Genomic DNA, 20019 nt, shown 5'->3' on the forward strand with positions numbered 1-20019 from the left:
AAAATTCCTTTATTTCAACGGTCTCGCATAAGTTTTTAAGTCTTTACTGTTACGGCCTTCGAATGTAATATTTCAAATACCTCCAAATCAAATACTCCAAATGACACAATGTTTACGCAAAATTTCTGGATTTTATAGTTAGAGAAAGAAAATAATCCTATAAGTGAAATCGAAATTAATCTTGGACTCTCTAGTCTACACCAAAAAACATAAAGTCGGTATTGGACTGTTGGTATACTACGTGGATGTTAATTAGATTAGCTGATTAAAGTATTAGGATAATTTTCATAAGTTTCATAAGGTCGGTATTGGACTGCGTTTATATCTTGCCCTTGACATGCTTATCAAGTCAACCGAGTCATTAAACTATTAAAGTATTAGGCAGCTTGTTACAAATTTCCTCTTACTCTGAGAATTCCTACTCAAACAACTATTTTCTGATCTTCTTACCAAATGACTCTGACATAAATGGAGAAATTTTGGTTTCTGTACTTTGTCATGAATCATAGCCTAATGTTAGCAGCAGGTAATACTTATTACCGATGCTACACCACCGGCAACTTCAGCAGTGACAGTCAGTATATCCAAACTCGGAATAGCCTACTCTCGGCACTTGCTGATGGTGTTAAAGACCAGGGTGGTTTTTACAGATTTACTGCCGGAGTGTATCCTCCAACACCAGTTCCTGACTGTCTAGGCCTTTGTAGGAAAGACCTGATATCTTCTGATGACTGTTACGACTGCATCAGCAAATCAGCTTCTGATCTCAGCCAAAATTGTCCTGTCCAAAAACAGATTGTTGCTTGGGGGGCAGACGCCGACTGTATGGTTCAATGCATCCCTCCAGCCACCCTAAAGCCACAAAAAGATGACACATACCCTTCAGAACATGCTTGCAATGCTACCGGTGTCTCAGCTGTTAACCTCTCTCGGTTTGGTGGGACATTAGCTAATGTAACAGCTAAACTTGCTTTTAAAGTTGCTGCTGAAGGAACTTCATCCTCTTTCCCTTCCGGATACAACGAGCCTCAGTACTTTGCAACTGAAGAAGCGAAATTTGGTGATCGTCAGACAATCTATGCAGGTGGCTATTGTCTTCCTAGCTTATCTGCAAGTGGTTGTACTGCCTGCCTGAATTATGCCGCGAATCAAAGTGATAAATACTGTAATGGAAAGAGCGGAGCAAGTATTTTTACACCTGGTTGTGCTCTTCGTTTTGAACTCTATCCGTTCTACAAGTCCACCAAATCTGTTGCTGCATCACCACCAGTTTCTCCTTCTTCTAACACCAGAAAAAGTTTGTTTACCCTTCATGTATCTATTTCATATCATGAAAAGATGTTACTTCCAAATTAAATTTGATGTCCATATCTTTGATTATGCAGAGAGTAGAGCTAACAACAGAATAGCAGTGTTTACTATTATCCTTCCTATAATCAGTGTTGTGACACTACTAGTCCTCATAATTGGCACTAGGATGATCTTGAAGAGAAGGAAGCAACACTGGGACCACAAAGGTAAGTAAATTTCTTCTTCTTCTCTCTCTTTATTTAATTTAATTATTTTTTTTTCTGTCCTACGATAAATTTTTAAAGTCTGTAAGAATAAAATTACGAGTAATTAAAATAGGATTTCAACAAGTAATGAAAGAATTGAACATGGAGTTTGTTTTCATTATTTTGGTGTGAATATAAGTGGGAACTTCTTGATTATTGAATATTGCTTATGACAAAGTTTGAAGTTTTTGATCTAGGATATTACTTTTATCACATTAGTGTATATGGTCATCAGCTAAGAATTTTGCAAATGATAAACTTTTAATCTTTTATTGTTCAATTCAGTTCCCTAAGGATAATTGTCAAGTTATACTGTTATGAGGAATAATGCATTATTAGCATTAACATGTGATTCCGGATTTTTAAAATAGGTTTACATCTCAACATAAATTAGGGATGCAGTGAATAATTTTAAGTTTTATTAGTAAAATAAAGGAGGGCATTGTATGTACATGCTGACAGTATTAGGAAGTTCAGAGTTCAGACACATAACAAGTTATCAGATATGAAGCAGAAAAGATTTTGCTTATTGAAACGTTTGGAATTAGTTCTTGTCTTCTATGTATGTCCTGCCTTTTTTTTAGAGCTATTTTTGTATGTTAGAAAGAGGAAAAAATAGATTTAGAAAAAAGAATGAATGACAATAGACTCTCAGTACTCACATCCATTGTTAGACTAATGTAACAATCTAAAGACAGGTGCTCACATATACTTTGTTCAACTTAGATATTAATAGTGTATATACACTAACAGATGACATTGTTGGAGCTGGAAGTATAGAGTCGTGCTTCGAGTTTAGCTTCAAAACAATAAGATCTGCGACGAATGACTTTTCTGAATCCAACAAGCTTGGACAAGGTGGTTTTGGTGTGGTTTACAGGGTATGGCAGCTTATCTAGCTTCCTGAGAATTCAAAGGATTTTATATCTTAATAAAGTGTATGCTATGTATGTGGTTGTACATACAGGGGAAGGCTTCCAAGTGGCCTGCTAGTTGCGGTTAAGAGGCTAACTGGTCGTACTGCACATGGAGAAGCCGAATTCATAAATGAAGTACAGCTAGTGGCTAGGCTTCATCACAAAAATCTAGTCAGGCTCATTGGATTTTGCTTAGGAGTTAAAGAACGGATTTTAATATATGAACTAGCACTCAGCGGAAGCCTTGATCATATTTTATTTCGTAAATTTCAACCTTTCTACAATCCTTTAATCTTAAATACAGGATACAGTTCTGTCTCAATTTTATTTTTGTTGTGGGTGTGTTGTAGATCCACATAGAAGGGAGAATTTAACTTGGAAGATCCGGTTCAACATAATTGAAGGAATAACACGTGGACTGCTTTATCTGCACGAAGAATCTCAGCTGAGGATTATTCACCGTGATCTTAAAGCTAGTAATATTTTACTAGACGCGTCCATGAATCCAAAAATTTCTGATTTTGGGACAGCAAGACTTTGTTGAAGACCATGGAAGTGCTTCTAGAATTGTTGGTATATTGTAAGTAAAGTGAGTAGTATCACTATCCTGTAAATGCAAATAGGCATGAAGTCAGCTGAGTCTGACTATAGACTAAAAAGGTCGAGTTTCTGAATTATAATCCACTGACAACGGAAGAGTAACTTGTGGTACAGATATGGCACTCAGCAAGTATTCAGGAAATTTTCTTACCATGATATTGCTGATATTTTGCAGTGGTTACATGCCTCCGGAGTATGCAAAATATGGAAAGATTTCAACAAAGGTTGATGTGTTTAGCTTTGGTGTGTTGCTCTTAGAGATTGTTACTGGGAGAAAAAACAGTGCATCTGACAATCCAAGGCGGCTTGAGCACCTATTAAGCAAGGTGAACACAGAACTCTGTATACACCAATAACAAATGAGAATATAACTAGCTCATCTTCAATTACAATTTTCTTAAAATCACGTTGTGCAGGCTTGGAAATGCTGGAAGGAGGGGCAACTTCTAGAACTGATAGACCCGATGTTACTGAGGGAAGATGGGCAAGTCAATGACATAACACGATGCATTCATATAGGACTACTGTGTGTACAAGAAAATGTTGGGTGCAGGCCTATCATGAAAGATGTAGTTTTAGTGCTTGAAGGTTGTTCCCAAAGCCTCCCATCTCTTTCAGAACCAGCATATCTTATGGAGATTGTCAGTGGTGAGCCAAGTGTATCAACCATGGAGAAAAATTTGGCATCGAGGAGCCATGCATCAGATACAGATCAGGCAACAAGCGGCCTGTCATCATTATCATCTGCTGGCTTCACATCAGTAAACGAAGTTTCATTCAGTCATACATATCCTGCACCTCGATGATGAATGTATATAATCTTTAGTACTCTTTATGCATTGGGAAGACTGATGCTTGTTCTAAATTAAGCCCTTGTAACTTTTTACTAGCTGCCTTAAAGTAGTATACTTTGAATTCTTATTACACTTAAAATAATTATAAAAATCAGTTCAAAGTAAGCTTCGTTGATTGTTGATTGATTAATTGCCCATTTAATTTAAATTTGAACCATGCACGTCAGCACGTACTTTTTCAATCACTCAATCTTAGTAACGGTATAATGTTGAAACCAAAGTGGTGTACTATAATTAAAATGTAACAAGCTTTTCAACATAAAATAGTTTATATTTTATTCTCTTCAAACAATTCGAAAGGTGCGTGTGGGATCAATCATGTGCCTAAACATTTTTTTTTCTCAAAGAATATGACTAAATATTTTAAGTGTGACACAAATATCATTGTTTTTGAAGACCCTAATTTAAAGGGCAAATGCATTACATTACATTGCATCATTGTTGTATCTTGTCTTGTTTGCTCATCTAGAAGTTTTAAATGAGCAAATCAACCAAATAAAAGTTTTGATTGTAAAACCTTGATTCGATCCTATGATCCTATAATCCAAAACCATGAGATCGACCCAGATCATATGTAGGATTTTAAGGTTGGTTGGTACTTGGTAGGATCATGCAATCCTACTTGTAAAAATAATGAGGGGTAGGATCTATATATGTATGATCTTACAATTAAAGATAATTTCAGTAGTAAATACCGAGTATTTTGACATTAATTATAGACTAGCTAGTCCAAATTTAACGTTACTAGAAGAAGCCCGTGCGATGCACGGTTTGTTAATATTTTTTTAAAAAACTAATATCATACTTCCTCCGTTCTGTTAATATTGCAACAAGCAGGAAATTACGCATCCCAAAACACATTTTATATGCTAAATATTTATAATTGTGTAAGATTAAAAATTCTTAAAAGTTGATATTGTGAAAGTATTATATGAGACGAATCCAACAAGATCCCACTTGACTATATTTTGTTTAACGTATAACTCATATTATATGGTCAAACAAGAGTGATGAATAATGCAAAAAGTCCATTGTTGCGATATTAATAGAACGGAGGAAGTATCATATCATATAACTAATATATAAAGCTAAACTTTTAGCCAGGTCACGAAATAGCGACACTTGGCATTTCAATTTTTCGCCAAGTGTAGTGCCACCTTTGATAGATTTAAATAGACTTCAAATGATAAAAAACCGTCAAGTGTCGCGCCATCTTGGATAGATTTAATAAGATAAATAAAATTAGGTAAGAATTCTATTTTCAATCAAATTAGGATAGCATTTTAGAATAAGATTATTAGTTTAGAGTTATTTCTTCGATAAAATACCAAATAATAAATTTATAATTAGGCCACAAGACAACATCATTTAGCGTTTTAATTTTTCGCCAAGTATCGTACCACGTTGGATAAATATAGATTGACTTTGTAGCAAAAAAAAGTTAATTTAGAATTCTATTTTCAATCAAATTAAATTATAATAGTATAATTTTATCTTAAAAGCCCATAAACTACCCGGGCATTACCGGGGCACAAAACTAGTAACTAATATATAAAACTAAACTTTTAGCCAGGTCACGAGATTGCGACACTTGGCATTCCAATTTTTAGCCAAGTGTCGCGCCCTATTGGATAAATTTAAATAGACGTCATAGGATAAAAAAAGTTGATTAAGAATTCTATTTGGATAGAATTTTAGGAAAAAATTGTTAGTTTAGAATTTTATTATCGATTAAATACCAGTATGTACAAATTGAATTCTAATTTTATTCAAAAAAAATTAGATTATAATTCTAAAAAATTATCATATAAATTTATTTTTTATATCGTAATATTTTTTTGGAGCGAAGGAAGTAGTTCAAAGCGTAAAACATCCATTTCTAATATATAATAATCCATTAAAATTATATACTTCACAATCTAATAGAATGGAGACATGTCAATAAACAACCCGGACATCGCAGGGGCACAAAACTAGTATATATATAAAGGGGAGTTTTTTTCCGAGTTTTTGAAGAGCCACGTAGGATTTAATTTTCTTAACGCGCCATATAGGATTATAAATTTTTGTTTTACCCAATTTAATAAGAGATTATTAATTTCTTTTAGAATTAAATAATTCAAATGCTACATAGGTAAAATTGACGAATGAAATTTTTAAGTTTAAATTAACATCTACTATTTTTTTTTATATTTATGTGATTAAAATTATTATTATATTAATTTAAAATATTAGATAAAATTCCTAATCTCAAAAGATAATGTTTTTTGTATTTAAATAATTTAAACGGTAAAACCTCATTCGTCAATTTTGCTTGTGTGACATTTGAATTATTTAATTGTAAAAGAAATAATAATCTCTTATTTAATTGGCTACAACCAAATGTTATAATCCTACGTGGCGCGCTAAGAAAATTAAATCTTACGTGACTCTCTAAAAACTTGGGGAAAATCTCCCCTATATACATATACTAGTTTTGTGTCCCGTGCGATGTCCGGTTTGTTTATTGAATTTTAAGATAAAATTTTAATCTATGTGTCAAATTTTAAAATATATCATTGATGCAAAGTTAGTTAAGAATTGATGTGATTTTGTAACGATTTGCTATCTAGTAAGCATGACTAATAATAATGTTGGTGGAAATGTTTAAAAAAATATCTTAAAAAAATATTTAAATATTAGCAAAAAAAAAATTAAATAACCTGAAATAACCTAGTCCGAGATGACTCATCACCCGACCATAATTGACATGTCTACATAGTAATAAAATTCTATTATATTGTGAAGTATATTATTTTAATCGATTAGTATATATTACAAATGGATGTTTTACGCTTTGAACTGCTTCCTTCGCCCCAAAAAATATTATGATATAAAAAATAAATTTACATGATAATTTTTTAGAATTATAATCTAATAACTTTTTTGAATAAAAATATAATTCAATTTGTACATTTGAAATATTGGTATATTATCGAAAAAAAAACTCTAAGCTAACACTTTTATCCTAAAATTCTATCCAAATAGAATTCTAAACTAACTATTTCATCTTATGAAGTCTATTTAAATTTATCCAACGTGACGCGACACTTGGCAAAAAGTTGGAACGCGAATTGTCATTGCCTCTGGCTAAAAGTTTAGCTTTATATATTAGTTATTATACTACCTCCGATCCACTTTACTTGCAACTATTTCCTTTTTGGGCCGGTCCGCTTTACTTGCAACTTTCCCATTTCTTTCCTTTTTTAGTAACTTTTTAGTGGTAAAATTACCATTTACCCTTACTTTTTTTTAAAACACCCTAAATACAAAACTGATTTTATCTAATTAGCTTAAACCCTAACATTAATTAAGTTATCTATTTTCACCAAAATCAACCCCTTAGCCACCAAAACTAATTCCAGCCACCTTCATCCTCTTTCATCTTCCTCCTCATCACCATTGTTCATCAAATTTCTACATCTTCTTCCTCATCCCCATTTTTTTTCTCTCTCCTCCTTCAACCATTCCTATTATTTTTCTAGATTTGTAGGTTTGTGTGTTCGTGGGTGTGTGGCTTCGTGGGTTTGGTGGTAGGTGGGTGGTTATTGCGGCTCGCCGGTGGGTTTCTGTGCTGGTTGTTTCGGCGGTTGGGGGGATAGTATGTGGTCGTTTTGGTGTTAGTTGTTTCGCGGTTGATGGTTTCGGGGTTGGTTGTGTCGGCAGTGTTGGTTGGGGTTTCCAATCGGTGGGTTGGGTTGGTGGGTTTCAAATCGGTGGGTTTCGGGGTTGGTGTTTCGGTGTTGGTGGTTTCGGTGTCGGTGGTTCGGGGGTCGTTGGGTTTCTCTGGTCGGTGGGTTGCTGGGGGTCGGTGGTTTGGTGGTCGTGGCTGTTGGAATCGGTGGGTTGGGGGTCGTTGGGTTTGTGGGGTCGGTGGTTTGGGGGTTGTGGCTGGGTTGGCCGTGGCTGGGTTGGTGGTCGTGGCTGGGTTGGTGGTGGTGGGTTTCTTTTTTAAAATTGGGTTGAATTTTGATTTTTTTCATTACTTGATTAATACTTAATTGTATACCCTTATCTTTCAATAAACATGTTTAGGAAATTTTGCCTCGACCTCCGCAAACCTCCCCAAAGTTGCAACTAAAGTGGACCGGAGGTAGTATACTACCTCTGTTAACGGTTATTTACAACATTTACCAAAATAGGGTGCTACTTATTATTTGCAACAAATCTATTTTTTTCCTAATATAGTAACTTTTTTCTGGTAAAATGACCAGAATACCCTCATTTAAAAATTATTAACGCATAATACTACACATAATTACAAATAATTATAACTCTAATCTAACTTTTCATTATCTAACTTTTCCCCTCAAAAAATCAGATTAATCTCATCTACCCACCATCTCTCTCCTCCATATTCATCTCTAAGTTCATCATCTCTCATCTTTTTCGATCTTCATTTTTTAGTTCACCATCATCATCTTCTCTCATCTGTCATCTTCTTCCCTCTTCATCTCTTATCTTCTTCCCTCTTCATCTTCTTCTGTATCGTAATTTCTTCTCAGATCGTGGTGGATGTTAATGGTTTGTGGGTGGGTTTGGTAGATTAGGTGGTAATTTATGGTTTGGGGGTTGTTTTGTGGTTTGTGGGTGGGTGTTATTCGCGGATGGTTGTTTCGATTCGTGGGTTGGTGTCAGTAGTGGTGGTTTTGGGCGGTTCGTTGGGGTAGTTTCGTGGATGGGTTTAGGTTTTGGGTTTCAGATCTGGTAGTTCTAGGGTGGTTTTCATAGTTATTGTGTGGTTTCCATGATTCTTGGGTGGATTTCAGTGGTTTGTGGGTGACTTTCATTGAGTTGTGGGTGGCGTGGGTGGTGGTTCGTCGGTTCTGGGTGGATTCCGTCAGTTCGTGGGTGGTTGTCGGTGAGTTGTGGGTGGCGTGGGTGGTGGTTCGTGGGTTCTGGGTGGCGTGTGGTGGTTGTTCTGGGATGTTCTTTTTAATTGGAATTGGTTTTTTTTTAATTAAAATAATGTAGTTAATTACATATCCATAACTTTCAATAATCATGTTTAAGAAGTTTTACCTAGGAGTCCGCGCATGTCCCTTTCGTTACAAATAACTGTTAACGGAGGTAGTAATATTAGATTTTGACAATGTTTATCCTAATTAGGATCCCGATTAGGACAATCTTGGATTCTACCCGAATGATGTATTCAGTTAGGTTTGAAATTTCAACCAGCAGTGAATGTCCACTATTATAGTGCGCGCAATCAATTAATTGTAAGAATAGAACCAGTCACTAACCTTGAAATTTGCTCACATGGAGTTTGAATCATAATTACTCCGTAGTTGGATATATAGGACATCCATTTGTATGATATTATATGCTTTGAATTTATTCCGTTCGGATCTGTTTTCATGTGGAACTTGAAATATCTACCCAAAAGAAAGGTAACAAGACAATAATGCACTGTATAGATAACGATATTAGAGTCGGTTTGGTTATATTTATATTAATATTGTATTTATGTTAAGTTTTTTTCATTGGGATGCGGCCATTTGTGTCTTGCACTGCGATAAGAGTAGTTCGAGACAAGGCATTTTGTTGTGACCTATGAAGGATTTACGCTTGACGGCATTTTGTGACAGTGATTGGGCGGCGTGTCCATTGACTCGGCGTTCCTTGACAAGTTATTTTGTGTTTTTAGGTCGATTCCTATTTCTTGGAAGACTAAGAAACAGTCTACCGTATCCACATCCTCGGCGAAAGCCGAATACCGGTCTATGACTTTCACTACTCATGAGTTAAAATGGTTGAAGCAGTTGTTGTTTGTTCTCGGTGTTAATCATTCTAAGCGTATGCAGTTATTTTGTGATAGTCAATCAGCCCTGCATATTGCTAAGAATCTGGTATTTCATGAGCGTACGAAGCATATTGAGGTAGACTGTCATTTTGTTCGTGATGAGTTGATAAACGGTAATATTTCTACCTCCTATGTTTCGACAGGTCATCAGTTGGCAGGTATTCTAACCAAGGCTCTTGGACATCAGTAGTTTGGTTTTCTGTTACGCAAGTTGGGCATTCGCGATTTGCATGCTCCAACTTGAGGGGAGTATTAGAGTCGGTTTGGTTATATTTATGTTAATATTGTATTTATGTTAAGTTTGTTTTGTTAGGAGTTTTAAGCTAATTAGGTTTCCTATTGTATTGTATTTATATTGTGATTATCATCAATGCAAAAGTTAAGTTGCTTTCTCCAATATTTCTTGAGTTTGACAAGCGATGTAATGTTTAGTCGAGTTTGAATCTTCAACAATAGTACCCATATAAGCGATAATGTTTAGTCAGGTTTGAATTTTCAGCTTATAGCTGTCAAATTTCAATAGTAGTACGTATGGTTAGTTTGCCTAGTTATGCTAGTGATATCATATGTCTGGGGGGAATAATTTACACTTCTATATACTAGATTGAGAGTAATTATTACTAGATACTAGACATGGTAATTGGATTGGATTATGGCGTCGGGAGAACTTTGATTACGGATCGGAGTACTAGCCTTTTGGATCAACACCCTTTAATTTAGGTTTTGGAAATAATATTGCACCAACATGATAAGGGAAATTAACGTTCAATTCAATTTTATTTTTGAGTGCGATAATTGATATATACCCTGGTACAACCATATCACAATAACTCAATAAGACATAAGTGATTAATTATTACCATGTTGGATTAATTGGGTCTGCTAGGGCACTTAATAAAATACTCAATATATGAGTTCACTCTTCTCATCTTTCTTTCAACATGTTAAACTCACTTCTCATAGTCAATTTGTAGAGACGAATTCAAGTCAACATGTATGTACTTATAGCGTGGCTCTGCCTTATTAGACTGTTAGAGTTCATAGTAGTCAGCTAAAATCAACTTTCGTCAAAAATAAATAAAAATAAAAATCAACTAAGTTATAGAAAATACTTCGTTTGTACGAGTAGTATTAATATACTACATCTGGTTAAATTTACTCGCAACAAAGGAATATTTTATATATCACAAATAATACTTCCTTTATTGCGAGTAAATTGAACATGAGGTAGTAAATAGCTCCCCTGGCTCTCAAATTTGGGACATGCCACATGCGCAACCATTTCATTCAATATTCGTTTATAACAAAAGTCAATGTCAATCTTCTTTCAAAAAAAGTCAATGTCAATCAATCACTTAAACCCTCACAAACGTAACACAATTACTTGCCCAGTTGCCCTTACTTCACGCCAGTGTGGAAAAAAAATTTTGTAACAGCAAAAATATATATAACCTCTATCAAAGCAGAGTTTATTCCACACTCCCCAAATAATAATAGGGAATTTTTGTGACAACTTAAACTTATTCCATGGCATTACAACTACCTTTTTTTATCTTCATTAGCATTTTCTTACCCTTTCCTACCACAGCTCAAGCTTAAAACAACATAACCTTAGGTTCAATCCTCCAGGCAGGTGATCTCTCTTCGTCGTGGGTATCTCCTTCTAAGGACTTTGCTTTTGGGTTCCAGGAGATTCAACCCGGAAATTTCCTCTTAGCCATTTGGTTCAATCAAATCCCTGAAAAGACCATAGCGTGGTGTGCCAATAGAGATCATCTTGTATTGAGTGGCTCGAAAGTAGAGTTCACTACTGACAAAGGTTTGACACTAACCAACTCCGATGGGCTAGAGATTTGGAGAGCTAAGTTGGTTAGCAATGGCAGTAGTGATGGTGAAAGGCTCTCCTACGCAGCCATACTTGATACCGGCAATTTCATACTTGCAAATCAGGCTTCTGCTATACTTTGGCAAAGCTTTGACGAGCCAACTGACACTCTTTTGCCCACGCAGGTACTGAACCTTGGTGGGCAGCTCATTTCTCGTTTCACAGAAAAAAAACTATTCAGGTGGCAGGTTTTCATTTACGCTAAAAAGAAGTGGAAATGCTGCATTGTACACCACAAACTTCCCTCTTTTCAACAATTTAAACGAATACTACTGGTTTTACCAAGAGGTAGGACACCAGGTGGTTTTTAACCAATCTGGCGTCTTGTATCTTGCAGCCAGAAATGGTAGCATTGTTACTGACATGTTCTCCAATGAACTATCTGAAAAACAAGTGATCTATCAGAGGGTAATTCTTGAATTTGACGGTGTTTTAAGACATTATGTCTACAAAAACTCATCGTCTATTACAGGTGGTGGATGGTCAATCAAGTCTTTTGCTCCGGATAACATTTGTACGGCTGTTATACAGCAAACAGGCAGCGGGGTGTGTGGTTACAACAGCTACTGCAAGTTAGAATACGACAGCAAACCGCACTGCATATGCCCTTCGGGCTACACAGTTTTAGATCCTGAAGATGAGATGAGCGGATGCTTTCAGAGTTTTCTTCCACAGAGCTGTGACAAAACAACACCAGAAAATAATCGGTTTGATTTCAAGATGCTGAAAGATGTGGACTGGCCGCTGTCTGATTATGAGCACTTTCAGAATGTTTCCATAGATTGGTGTAGAGAAGCTTGTCTGGCAGACTGCTTCTGTGCTGTTGGAATTTTCAGGAAAAACGGGGATTGTTGGAAAAAGAAACTTCCTCTCTCAAACGGGAAGAACGACCGCTCTGTTGATAGAACAACATTTATCAAGGTCAGAATCAGCAGTGGCTTCAAAGAAAGGCGATATAACAGAGTAAAAAAGGTGTTGACAGCACTTCTAGCTACGTCAGGGTCAGCCAATATTGTTTTGCTTGGTACTGTTATTGGATTTTATTTCTTTGCACATCGTAAGAAACCAAAAGTAAGTGGAAACTACAGTGTCCGCAGCTTCAGGTACAAGGAGCTTAATGAGGCTACAAATGGGTTCAATGAAGAACTAGGACGAGGCGCTTTTGGGGTGGTCTACAAAGGTTTTATCAGTGACCAATTGGGCACTCAAACTCCTATTGCTGTCAAAAAATTAGACGCCTTGTCACAAAATGCAGATAAGGAATTTAAGGCAGAAGTAAACTCGATAGGTCACACGCATCACAAAAATCTGGTCAAGCTTGTAGGATTCTGTGAGGAAGAAGAGCATCGGATGCTCGTGTATGAGTTTATGAGCAATGGTACACTATCTGACTTCCTCTATCAGCCTCCTAAGCCAACCTGGGAGAAGAGGTTGCGGATTGCCCAGGGCATTGCTCGGGGACTCTTCTACTTGCACGAAGACTGCAGCACCCAGGTCATCCACTGTGATATTAAACCACAGAACATACTCCTGGATGATGATCATAATGCTAGAATATCAGACTTCGGATTGGCAAAGCTTTTGAGATTGGATCAGACCCAAACAAATACCGCCCCAAGAGGAACAAGAGGATATGTGGCTCCTGAATGGTTCAAGAATATGCCCATCACAGCAAAAGTAGATGTTTACAGCATTGGGATTCTGTTACTTGAGATAATTTGTTGTCAGAGGAATGTGCAGGGTGAAAACAATGAAGAGGAGGGTGTTTTCCTGCTGACTGATTGGGCCTTTGACTGCTATCAAATGGAAACAATTGACGAACTTGTCAAGGATGATACCGAGGCTCTAAATGACAAAAAAAGATTAGAAAGAATGGTAAAAATTTGTATATGGTGCATTCAAGAAGACCCATGTCTACGACCCACGATGAGGAGGGTCGTAGAGATGCTAGAAGGACTCGTTCAAGTTCCGGAACCTCCGTGCCCAACCTCATACTCAACATCCGAGACTACCTAGCTCTTCTATGTTGTCTCCAGATTAGTTAAGGCATTAATATATGCCATCTGTAGTCATTTTGTTGTGATTGTATGATTTGTATTTATTTGTTAGTTTTTCATGAATGTAGTAATGTTTAAAGATATGTACGCTTGTATTTTAAATCTCAAATAATTTAGAAGCAATGTATTTTGTATATGTCTATACTAGTTTTGTGCCCGTGCAATGCCCGGGTTGTTTATTGAATTTTAATATATATTTTTAATCAATATGTCAAACGTATTATCGATACAAAATTAGTTAGCAATTGATGTGTTTTTGTGACGATTTAAACTTGTAGACATGTAATGACTAATAATAAAAATATTGGTGAAAAATATTTCTTGACCCGTAGCCTGAAATAATGACCCTGCCTAAAATGACTGGTAACCCGACCTGATTTACAGGTCTACACACAATAATAAAATTTTATTAGACTGTGAAATATATTATTTTAATTGATTAGAATATATTATAATTTATAAACAATGGATGTGGTACATTTTAAAATAATTCCTTCGCTCCAGAAAAATATTATGATACAAAAAATTAATTTATAAGATAATTTATGAGAGTTATAATCTAATTATTTTTTCAATAAAGATATAATTCAATGTGTACTTTCAATCTAATCATATAACTAATATATAAAGCTAAACTTTTAGTTAGACGACGAGACAGCGACACTTGGCATTCTAACTTTTCGCCAAGTGTCGTGCCACGTAGGATATATAGAGTTATATAAAATTCAATTTGTAGGATAAAAAAAAAGGTAGTTTAGAATTTTATTTTCAATCAAATTTGGATAGAATTTTAGGATAAAATTGTTAATTTAGAGTTTTATTTTTGATAAAGTACCAATATTTCATATGCACAAATTGAATTATAATTTTATTCAAAAAAAAAAAAAAGATTATAACTCTCATAAATTATCATATAAATTTATTTTTTGTATCATAATATTTTTTGGAGTAAAGGAATTAGTTCAAAATGTACCACATCCATGGTTTATAATATATTCTAATCAATTAAAATAATATACTTCACAATCTAATATAATTTTATTACTGTGTGTAAACCTGTCAATCAGGTCGGGTCACGAGTCATTTCAGATAGGGTTCAAAAATATTTTTCACCAATATTATTATTATTTGTCATTACATATCTACCAGTTTAAATCATTACAAAAACACATCAATTCCTAACTAATTTTGTATCAATGATATGTTTTGAAACTTGACATATAGATTAAAATATATCTTTAAATTTAATAAACAACCCGGGCATCGCACGGGTACAAAACTAGTAACTAATATATAAAGCTAAACTTTAAGTCAGGTCACGAGACAGCGACACTTGGCATTCTAACTTTTCGCCAAGTGTCGCGTCACGTTGGATAAATTTAAATACACTTCATAAGATTAAAAAAGTTAGTTTAGAATTTTATTTTGAATCAAATTTGGATAGAATTTTAGAATAAAATTGTTAATTTAGAGTTTTATTTTCAATAAAATAAAATTTGAATGTCGCACCACGTTGGATAGATTTAAATAGAATTCAGAAGATAAAAAAATAGTTTAGAATTCTATTTGGATAGAATTTTAGGATAAAATTGTTAGTTAAAAGTTTTATTTTCGATAAAATACCAATTTTTTAGATGTACAAATTGAATTATATTTTATTCAAAAAAATTATTAGATTATAATTCTAAAAAATTATCATATAAATTTACTTTTTTATATCATAATATTTTTCGGAGCGAAGGAAGTACTTCAAGGAGTAAAACATACATTTATAATATATACTAACCGGTTAAAATAATATAGTTCGCAATCTAAGCTAATAGATTTTATAACTATGTAGACATTTCAATTAGGGTCGGGTCATGAGTAATTTCGGATTGAGTCACTTCAGGTTACGAGTCAAAACTGTTCAACCCTTGCCTAAAGTTTTGGGTTCGAATCAACCCAACGGGATTTGAACATTTATTTAATTTAATTTATTTTTTGCTAATTTTTAATTTTTTTTATGTATTAAATCGAACATTTTCACTAATATTATTAGGCATTACTTTGATATATATAGAATAAAAATTTATCTTAAAATTTAATAAACAACCCGGGCATCGCACGGGGCACGATACTAGTCATATAACTAATATATAAAGCTAAACTTTTAGTCAGGTGATGAGACAGCGACACTTGGCGTTCCAACTTTTTGCCAAGTGTCGCGCCACGTTGGATAGATTTAAATAGAACTCATAAGATAAAAAAAGTTAATTTAGAATTCTATTTGGATATAATTTTAGGATAAAATTAGTTTTATTTTTGATAAAATACCAATATTTCAAATGTACAAATTCAATTATAATTTTATTAAAATATTTATTAGATTATCATTCTTAAAAATTAATAAATTATTTTTGTATCATAATATTTTTTAGGCAAAGGAAATAGTTCAAAGCGTAAAACATACATTTATAATATACACTAATTGGTTAGAATAATATACTTCACAATCTAGCAAATCGTATAAAGATTAAAAATTTATTTTATAATTCAATAAACAACCCGGGCATCGCACGGGGCACAAAACTAGTATATATATAAGGGGAGTTTTTCCTCGAGTTTTTAGAGAGTCACGTAAGATTTAATTTTCTTAGCGCGCCATGTAGGATTATAAATTAAGTTGTAGCCAATTAAATAAGAAATTATTAATTTCTTTTACAATTAAATAATTCAAATGCCACGTAAGCAAAATTGACGAATGAGATTTTAAAGTTTAAATTAATTAAATACAAAATATTATCTTTAGAGATTAGGAATTTTATCTAATATTTTACAACTTATATAATAACAATTTAATCACATAAATATGAAAATATTTTTTTTTACAAAAATACTAACAAACCGTGCATCGCACGGGCTTCATCTAGTAAAGATATAATTCAATGTGTACTTTATTAAAAAATAAAATTCTATAATAAAAACATTGGTACTTTATCAAAAATAAAACTCTAAATTAACAATTTTATCCTAAAATTCTATCCAAATTTAATTAAAATAAATTTCTAAACTAACTTTTTTATCCTACAAATTGAATTCTATATAACTCTATCCTACGTGGCACGACACTTGGCAAAAAGTTGGAACGCCAAGTGTCACTGCCTCGTCGCCTGACTAAAAGTTTAGCTTTATATATTAGTTATATAATAACCTTCAACAATTCGATCACCATGTTTCAATTCATTTACTAACTTTTGTTGGAACCCCTTAGCTTGTGCACCCGGGTGCAGTATTAAACTAGTAGTAATTCATTAACGCATACCACGCTATGTACAACTAATACAAGATCATAAGTTGAATTTGGTTTATTAATAGGGATGAATTGAAATAAAATAGTTGAATTTAGTTGATAAAGGGTGTGTTCTCTTCTTTTCTTTAAAATAAAGGGTGTGTTATCTTCACTTTATTGAATCGGGACTAATCTAATTTATTAAACCTTATTAAAATTTATTACATCTAATTGAATTTATTAGACCTTATTAGTTTTTATTGAATCTTATTTAACTTATTAAACCTGATTGAAACATATTCATGTCTAAATTAAATGTGTCAAATAATATCAATAGAGAATATTTAATTATTCCAGTACTCCATATACAGTCAAACTTTAATAGGAACAAAACGTTTAAACAAAGTGAAGTGAACTTTTTTATTTTTTATTTAAAAAAAGGGGGGAGGGGAGGGGAGAAAAGAGACAATTTTTTTTTTTTTTGGTATTTAGAGAGAGCCACAAGGGCATGGATGAAAATCAGTCCCATACCGGGTTAGAATCTCTATTCTCTAACCACTTGAGTTATCCATCACTCTTAGAAAAGAGACAAATATCATTAATTAAGAAATCATGTCAATAATGTGTGACGATTATCTACCATATATGCTTGATTTCCTTCCACATTAGTTGTTACATATAGTGCTCAATTAATGTAAAATACAATAAACTAGCTAATTAACCCCCAAAATTTCTAGAATTCATTTCAGAAACCTCTCAAGGAAAAAAATGTTGAAAAATTTACTAGTCCTAATTTTATGTATGGGAGTGATAGATCAACCATTTGTGATAATGGGTTGGAGTTTTCTGCCAGGACAGTATTCGGTGGAAGTAGTGAATGGATTAGCGACTATGGATATTCTTGATATTCATTGTAAAAAATCTGGTTTTAAATCCAAAGATCTTGAGATTTCTCATATTCCTGGAAATGGTAATTATAGTTGGACGTTCAACACCAGTATTGTGAAGAGCATGTCTTATGAATGTAACTTGACATGGCCTAATCATGGTCATTTATCGTTCACTGCATTTGAAGATAACAAGATTTTTGTAGATGATTATTGTGGTGGTCGTCATTGTTCTTGGAAAGCAACCGATAGTGGAATTTACTTGTACAATATTAAGCATCGGAATTTTACATTCGTGACAACTTGGGTAATAAATTAATAAAGAAATTATGTAAGATTGTTTAGCTTTGGTCATGGTTTGTTGGTAAGTCCCAACATGAATCAAAATAAAGTCATTAATCAAAATTTTCGGTTTTTTACATCGGACATCTTATATCAATTTTTTCCCTTTTGCTTTCCCTATAATAATGTGGAATTTTATTTAGATTGATCCTAATTTTTTCATAATATCAAATTATTTTATTTTTACTTAATTCAATTAGATATCCCCTTTTTTGTTTTTTTTTTTTTAAGAAGTGGAATGTTTCTCTTAAAGTATTAGGACATGTATCCAATGTAAAATTAAACTAATAATATTTTTAATCGTCAATAAGTAAAATTTAATCATCAAAGTAAGCACATGAATAGCACAAAAAGTCAAGGTGTAAGGTATTATAAGACGAAGGAAGTTTGTTAAGACAATAGCAATTGCTTCCGCAAAGTTGATAATTTCGTCCAAGAAGGATCAGTTGGAATTCGGAAAAAGAAGCCTGACAGTTGACAGGACAATTTTCATTCAGGGAAAAGATTAAAGGTGGATGAGCACTAAAGCACTATGCTATGAATGGATTCAGGGTAAGATTGAGCTACAAGGTAGAATTCAGGTGCCAAATTAAAGCACTTTCAGTGAACTTCCAGGCTTCATATGCTGGTACCAAATTAATGAGCTTATTTGACCAAGTTAGAGGTTTGACTACATAAATCATCTAATTTGGTTGTTTGGTAAAAGAGCATTTTAAATGAGCATATTGAGGCAAATAAGCTAATTTATAAAAAGCTAAAAAAATAGAGCTTTTTAGATTAGCTTATTGAGTAATGGATGTCAAAAAGCACATTCTTGCCCTCCCAATTTCTTACCTTAGTCAAGTAAAAAAAAAAAATTAGCAATGTTTTAAATTGTCATTTCATATGTTCAACTAACAAACAAGTACAAATAATAAGCTAATTTTACCAAACAACTCTACATAAAAAACTCTTATAAATTAGCTAGTCAAAACAGCTAATGCAACCAGGTAGTCAAAACAGCTAACAATGTAACCAGCTCTTACCAATCAGTTAATCGCTAATTACCACACAGGCCTTAAGACATACGCTCTTCAATGATAATGTTTGCAGCGATACTAGATGGGCTTGTCGAGTTCCTGAATTCCCCTGTCCAACCTCATAATATTTGTTTACTACTTTGCTGGTAGGTTGGAATCCAGAATACTCCCCTGTACATGTTTTGGATTTGGGCAGATTCCCAAGAACAATTTGTTCATTGCTTAGTCTGTGATAAGAAGACTAAGCAAGGCCTCCATTCTTTTAAGTTACTGTTGTATCTACTTCATATGATAGAGCATACACTTCCTGTTTAGAGGCAGTCGTAGATGAAATTAAAATGATAATAAGAGTTACTTGCAGCCAACCTGGCTAATGTCAGGTGGTAAATGCTTGTTTATTCCGAGCATAAAGAAAATTAGAAAATGGGAATGTTATCTACTTATCACTTATTAAACTGAACTTATTGAACTGAAAATCAATAATAGGGAGAATGGAATGGTTTTATTCATGGAGTAATTAGGGGACTGATGACCAAAGAATTATTAGTGGAATTGATCGAGCTCTAAGAAATCCCTTATGACTTCATGCTTATTATTGTGGATATAATTTAGTAAAGTTGTGTGTGTTAAGGAAACAAGTGTTTGTTTCCTAAGTTTGGTTAAGTCGGGTACCTAGTCATATAGAGAATTAAGCAGAATTGTGTTTGCAATTTTCTGTGTGTTTATTGCTGGTGATAGTACAAATATTTATACACAGAAGTATCCTGTAAATTAGGCAACTACTACTAA

At 33.7% G+C, this 20019-nt stretch overlaps 3 protein-coding genes across 5 annotated transcripts; all 3 read left to right on the plus strand.

Moving 5' to 3' along the window:
- The first annotated feature begins 209 nt into the window (after positions 1 to 209).
- Positions 210 to 4020, plus strand: LOC110703622 (cysteine-rich receptor-like protein kinase 14). 3 transcript variants are annotated; one of them, XM_021881403.1, is made up of 7 exons: positions 210 to 1297; positions 1386 to 1517; positions 2310 to 2437; positions 2525 to 2735; positions 2824 to 3062; positions 3249 to 3399; positions 3490 to 4020. In XM_021881403.1, exons 1-5 carry the CDS (start codon positions 469 to 471, stop codon positions 3015 to 3017), a joined length of 1494 nt encoding a protein of 497 aa, XP_021737095.1. In that variant the 5' UTR covers positions 210 to 468; the 3' UTR covers positions 3018 to 3062; positions 3249 to 3399; positions 3490 to 4020. The 3 variants fall into 3 exon arrangements, with proteins under 3 accessions (XP_021737095.1, XP_021737094.1, XP_021737093.1); XM_021881402.1 differs by having other exon boundaries at positions 2824 to 3053; XM_021881401.1 differs by having other exon boundaries at positions 2824 to 3399.
- Positions 4021 to 11368: 7348 nt separating this feature from the next.
- LOC110703677 (G-type lectin S-receptor-like serine/threonine-protein kinase LECRK3) lies at positions 11369 to 13907 on the plus strand (the record flags this gene model as incomplete). The annotated part of the gene is given in 2 exon segments (XM_021881470.1): positions 11369 to 11966; positions 11968 to 13907. Coding segments are annotated over 2 exon segments (2301 nt in total), but the record flags the coding sequence as incomplete, so codon positions are not given.
- A 3906-nt stretch (positions 13908 to 17813) lies between these two features.
- Positions 17814 to 20019, plus strand: LOC110703678 (S-protein homolog 1-like). Its single transcript, XM_021881471.1, has 2 exons — positions 17814 to 18176; positions 19969 to 20019. The coding sequence occupies exons 1-2, from the start codon at positions 17814 to 17816 to the stop codon at positions 20017 to 20019; spliced, it is 414 nt and encodes a 137-aa protein (XP_021737163.1).

This window comes from Chenopodium quinoa, unplaced genomic scaffold (genome assembly GCF_001683475.1).
Source record: "Chenopodium quinoa cultivar QQ74 unplaced genomic scaffold, ASM168347v1, whole genome shotgun sequence".
In the NCBI taxonomy this organism is placed as follows: Eukaryota; Viridiplantae; Streptophyta; class Magnoliopsida; order Caryophyllales; family Amaranthaceae; genus Chenopodium; species Chenopodium quinoa.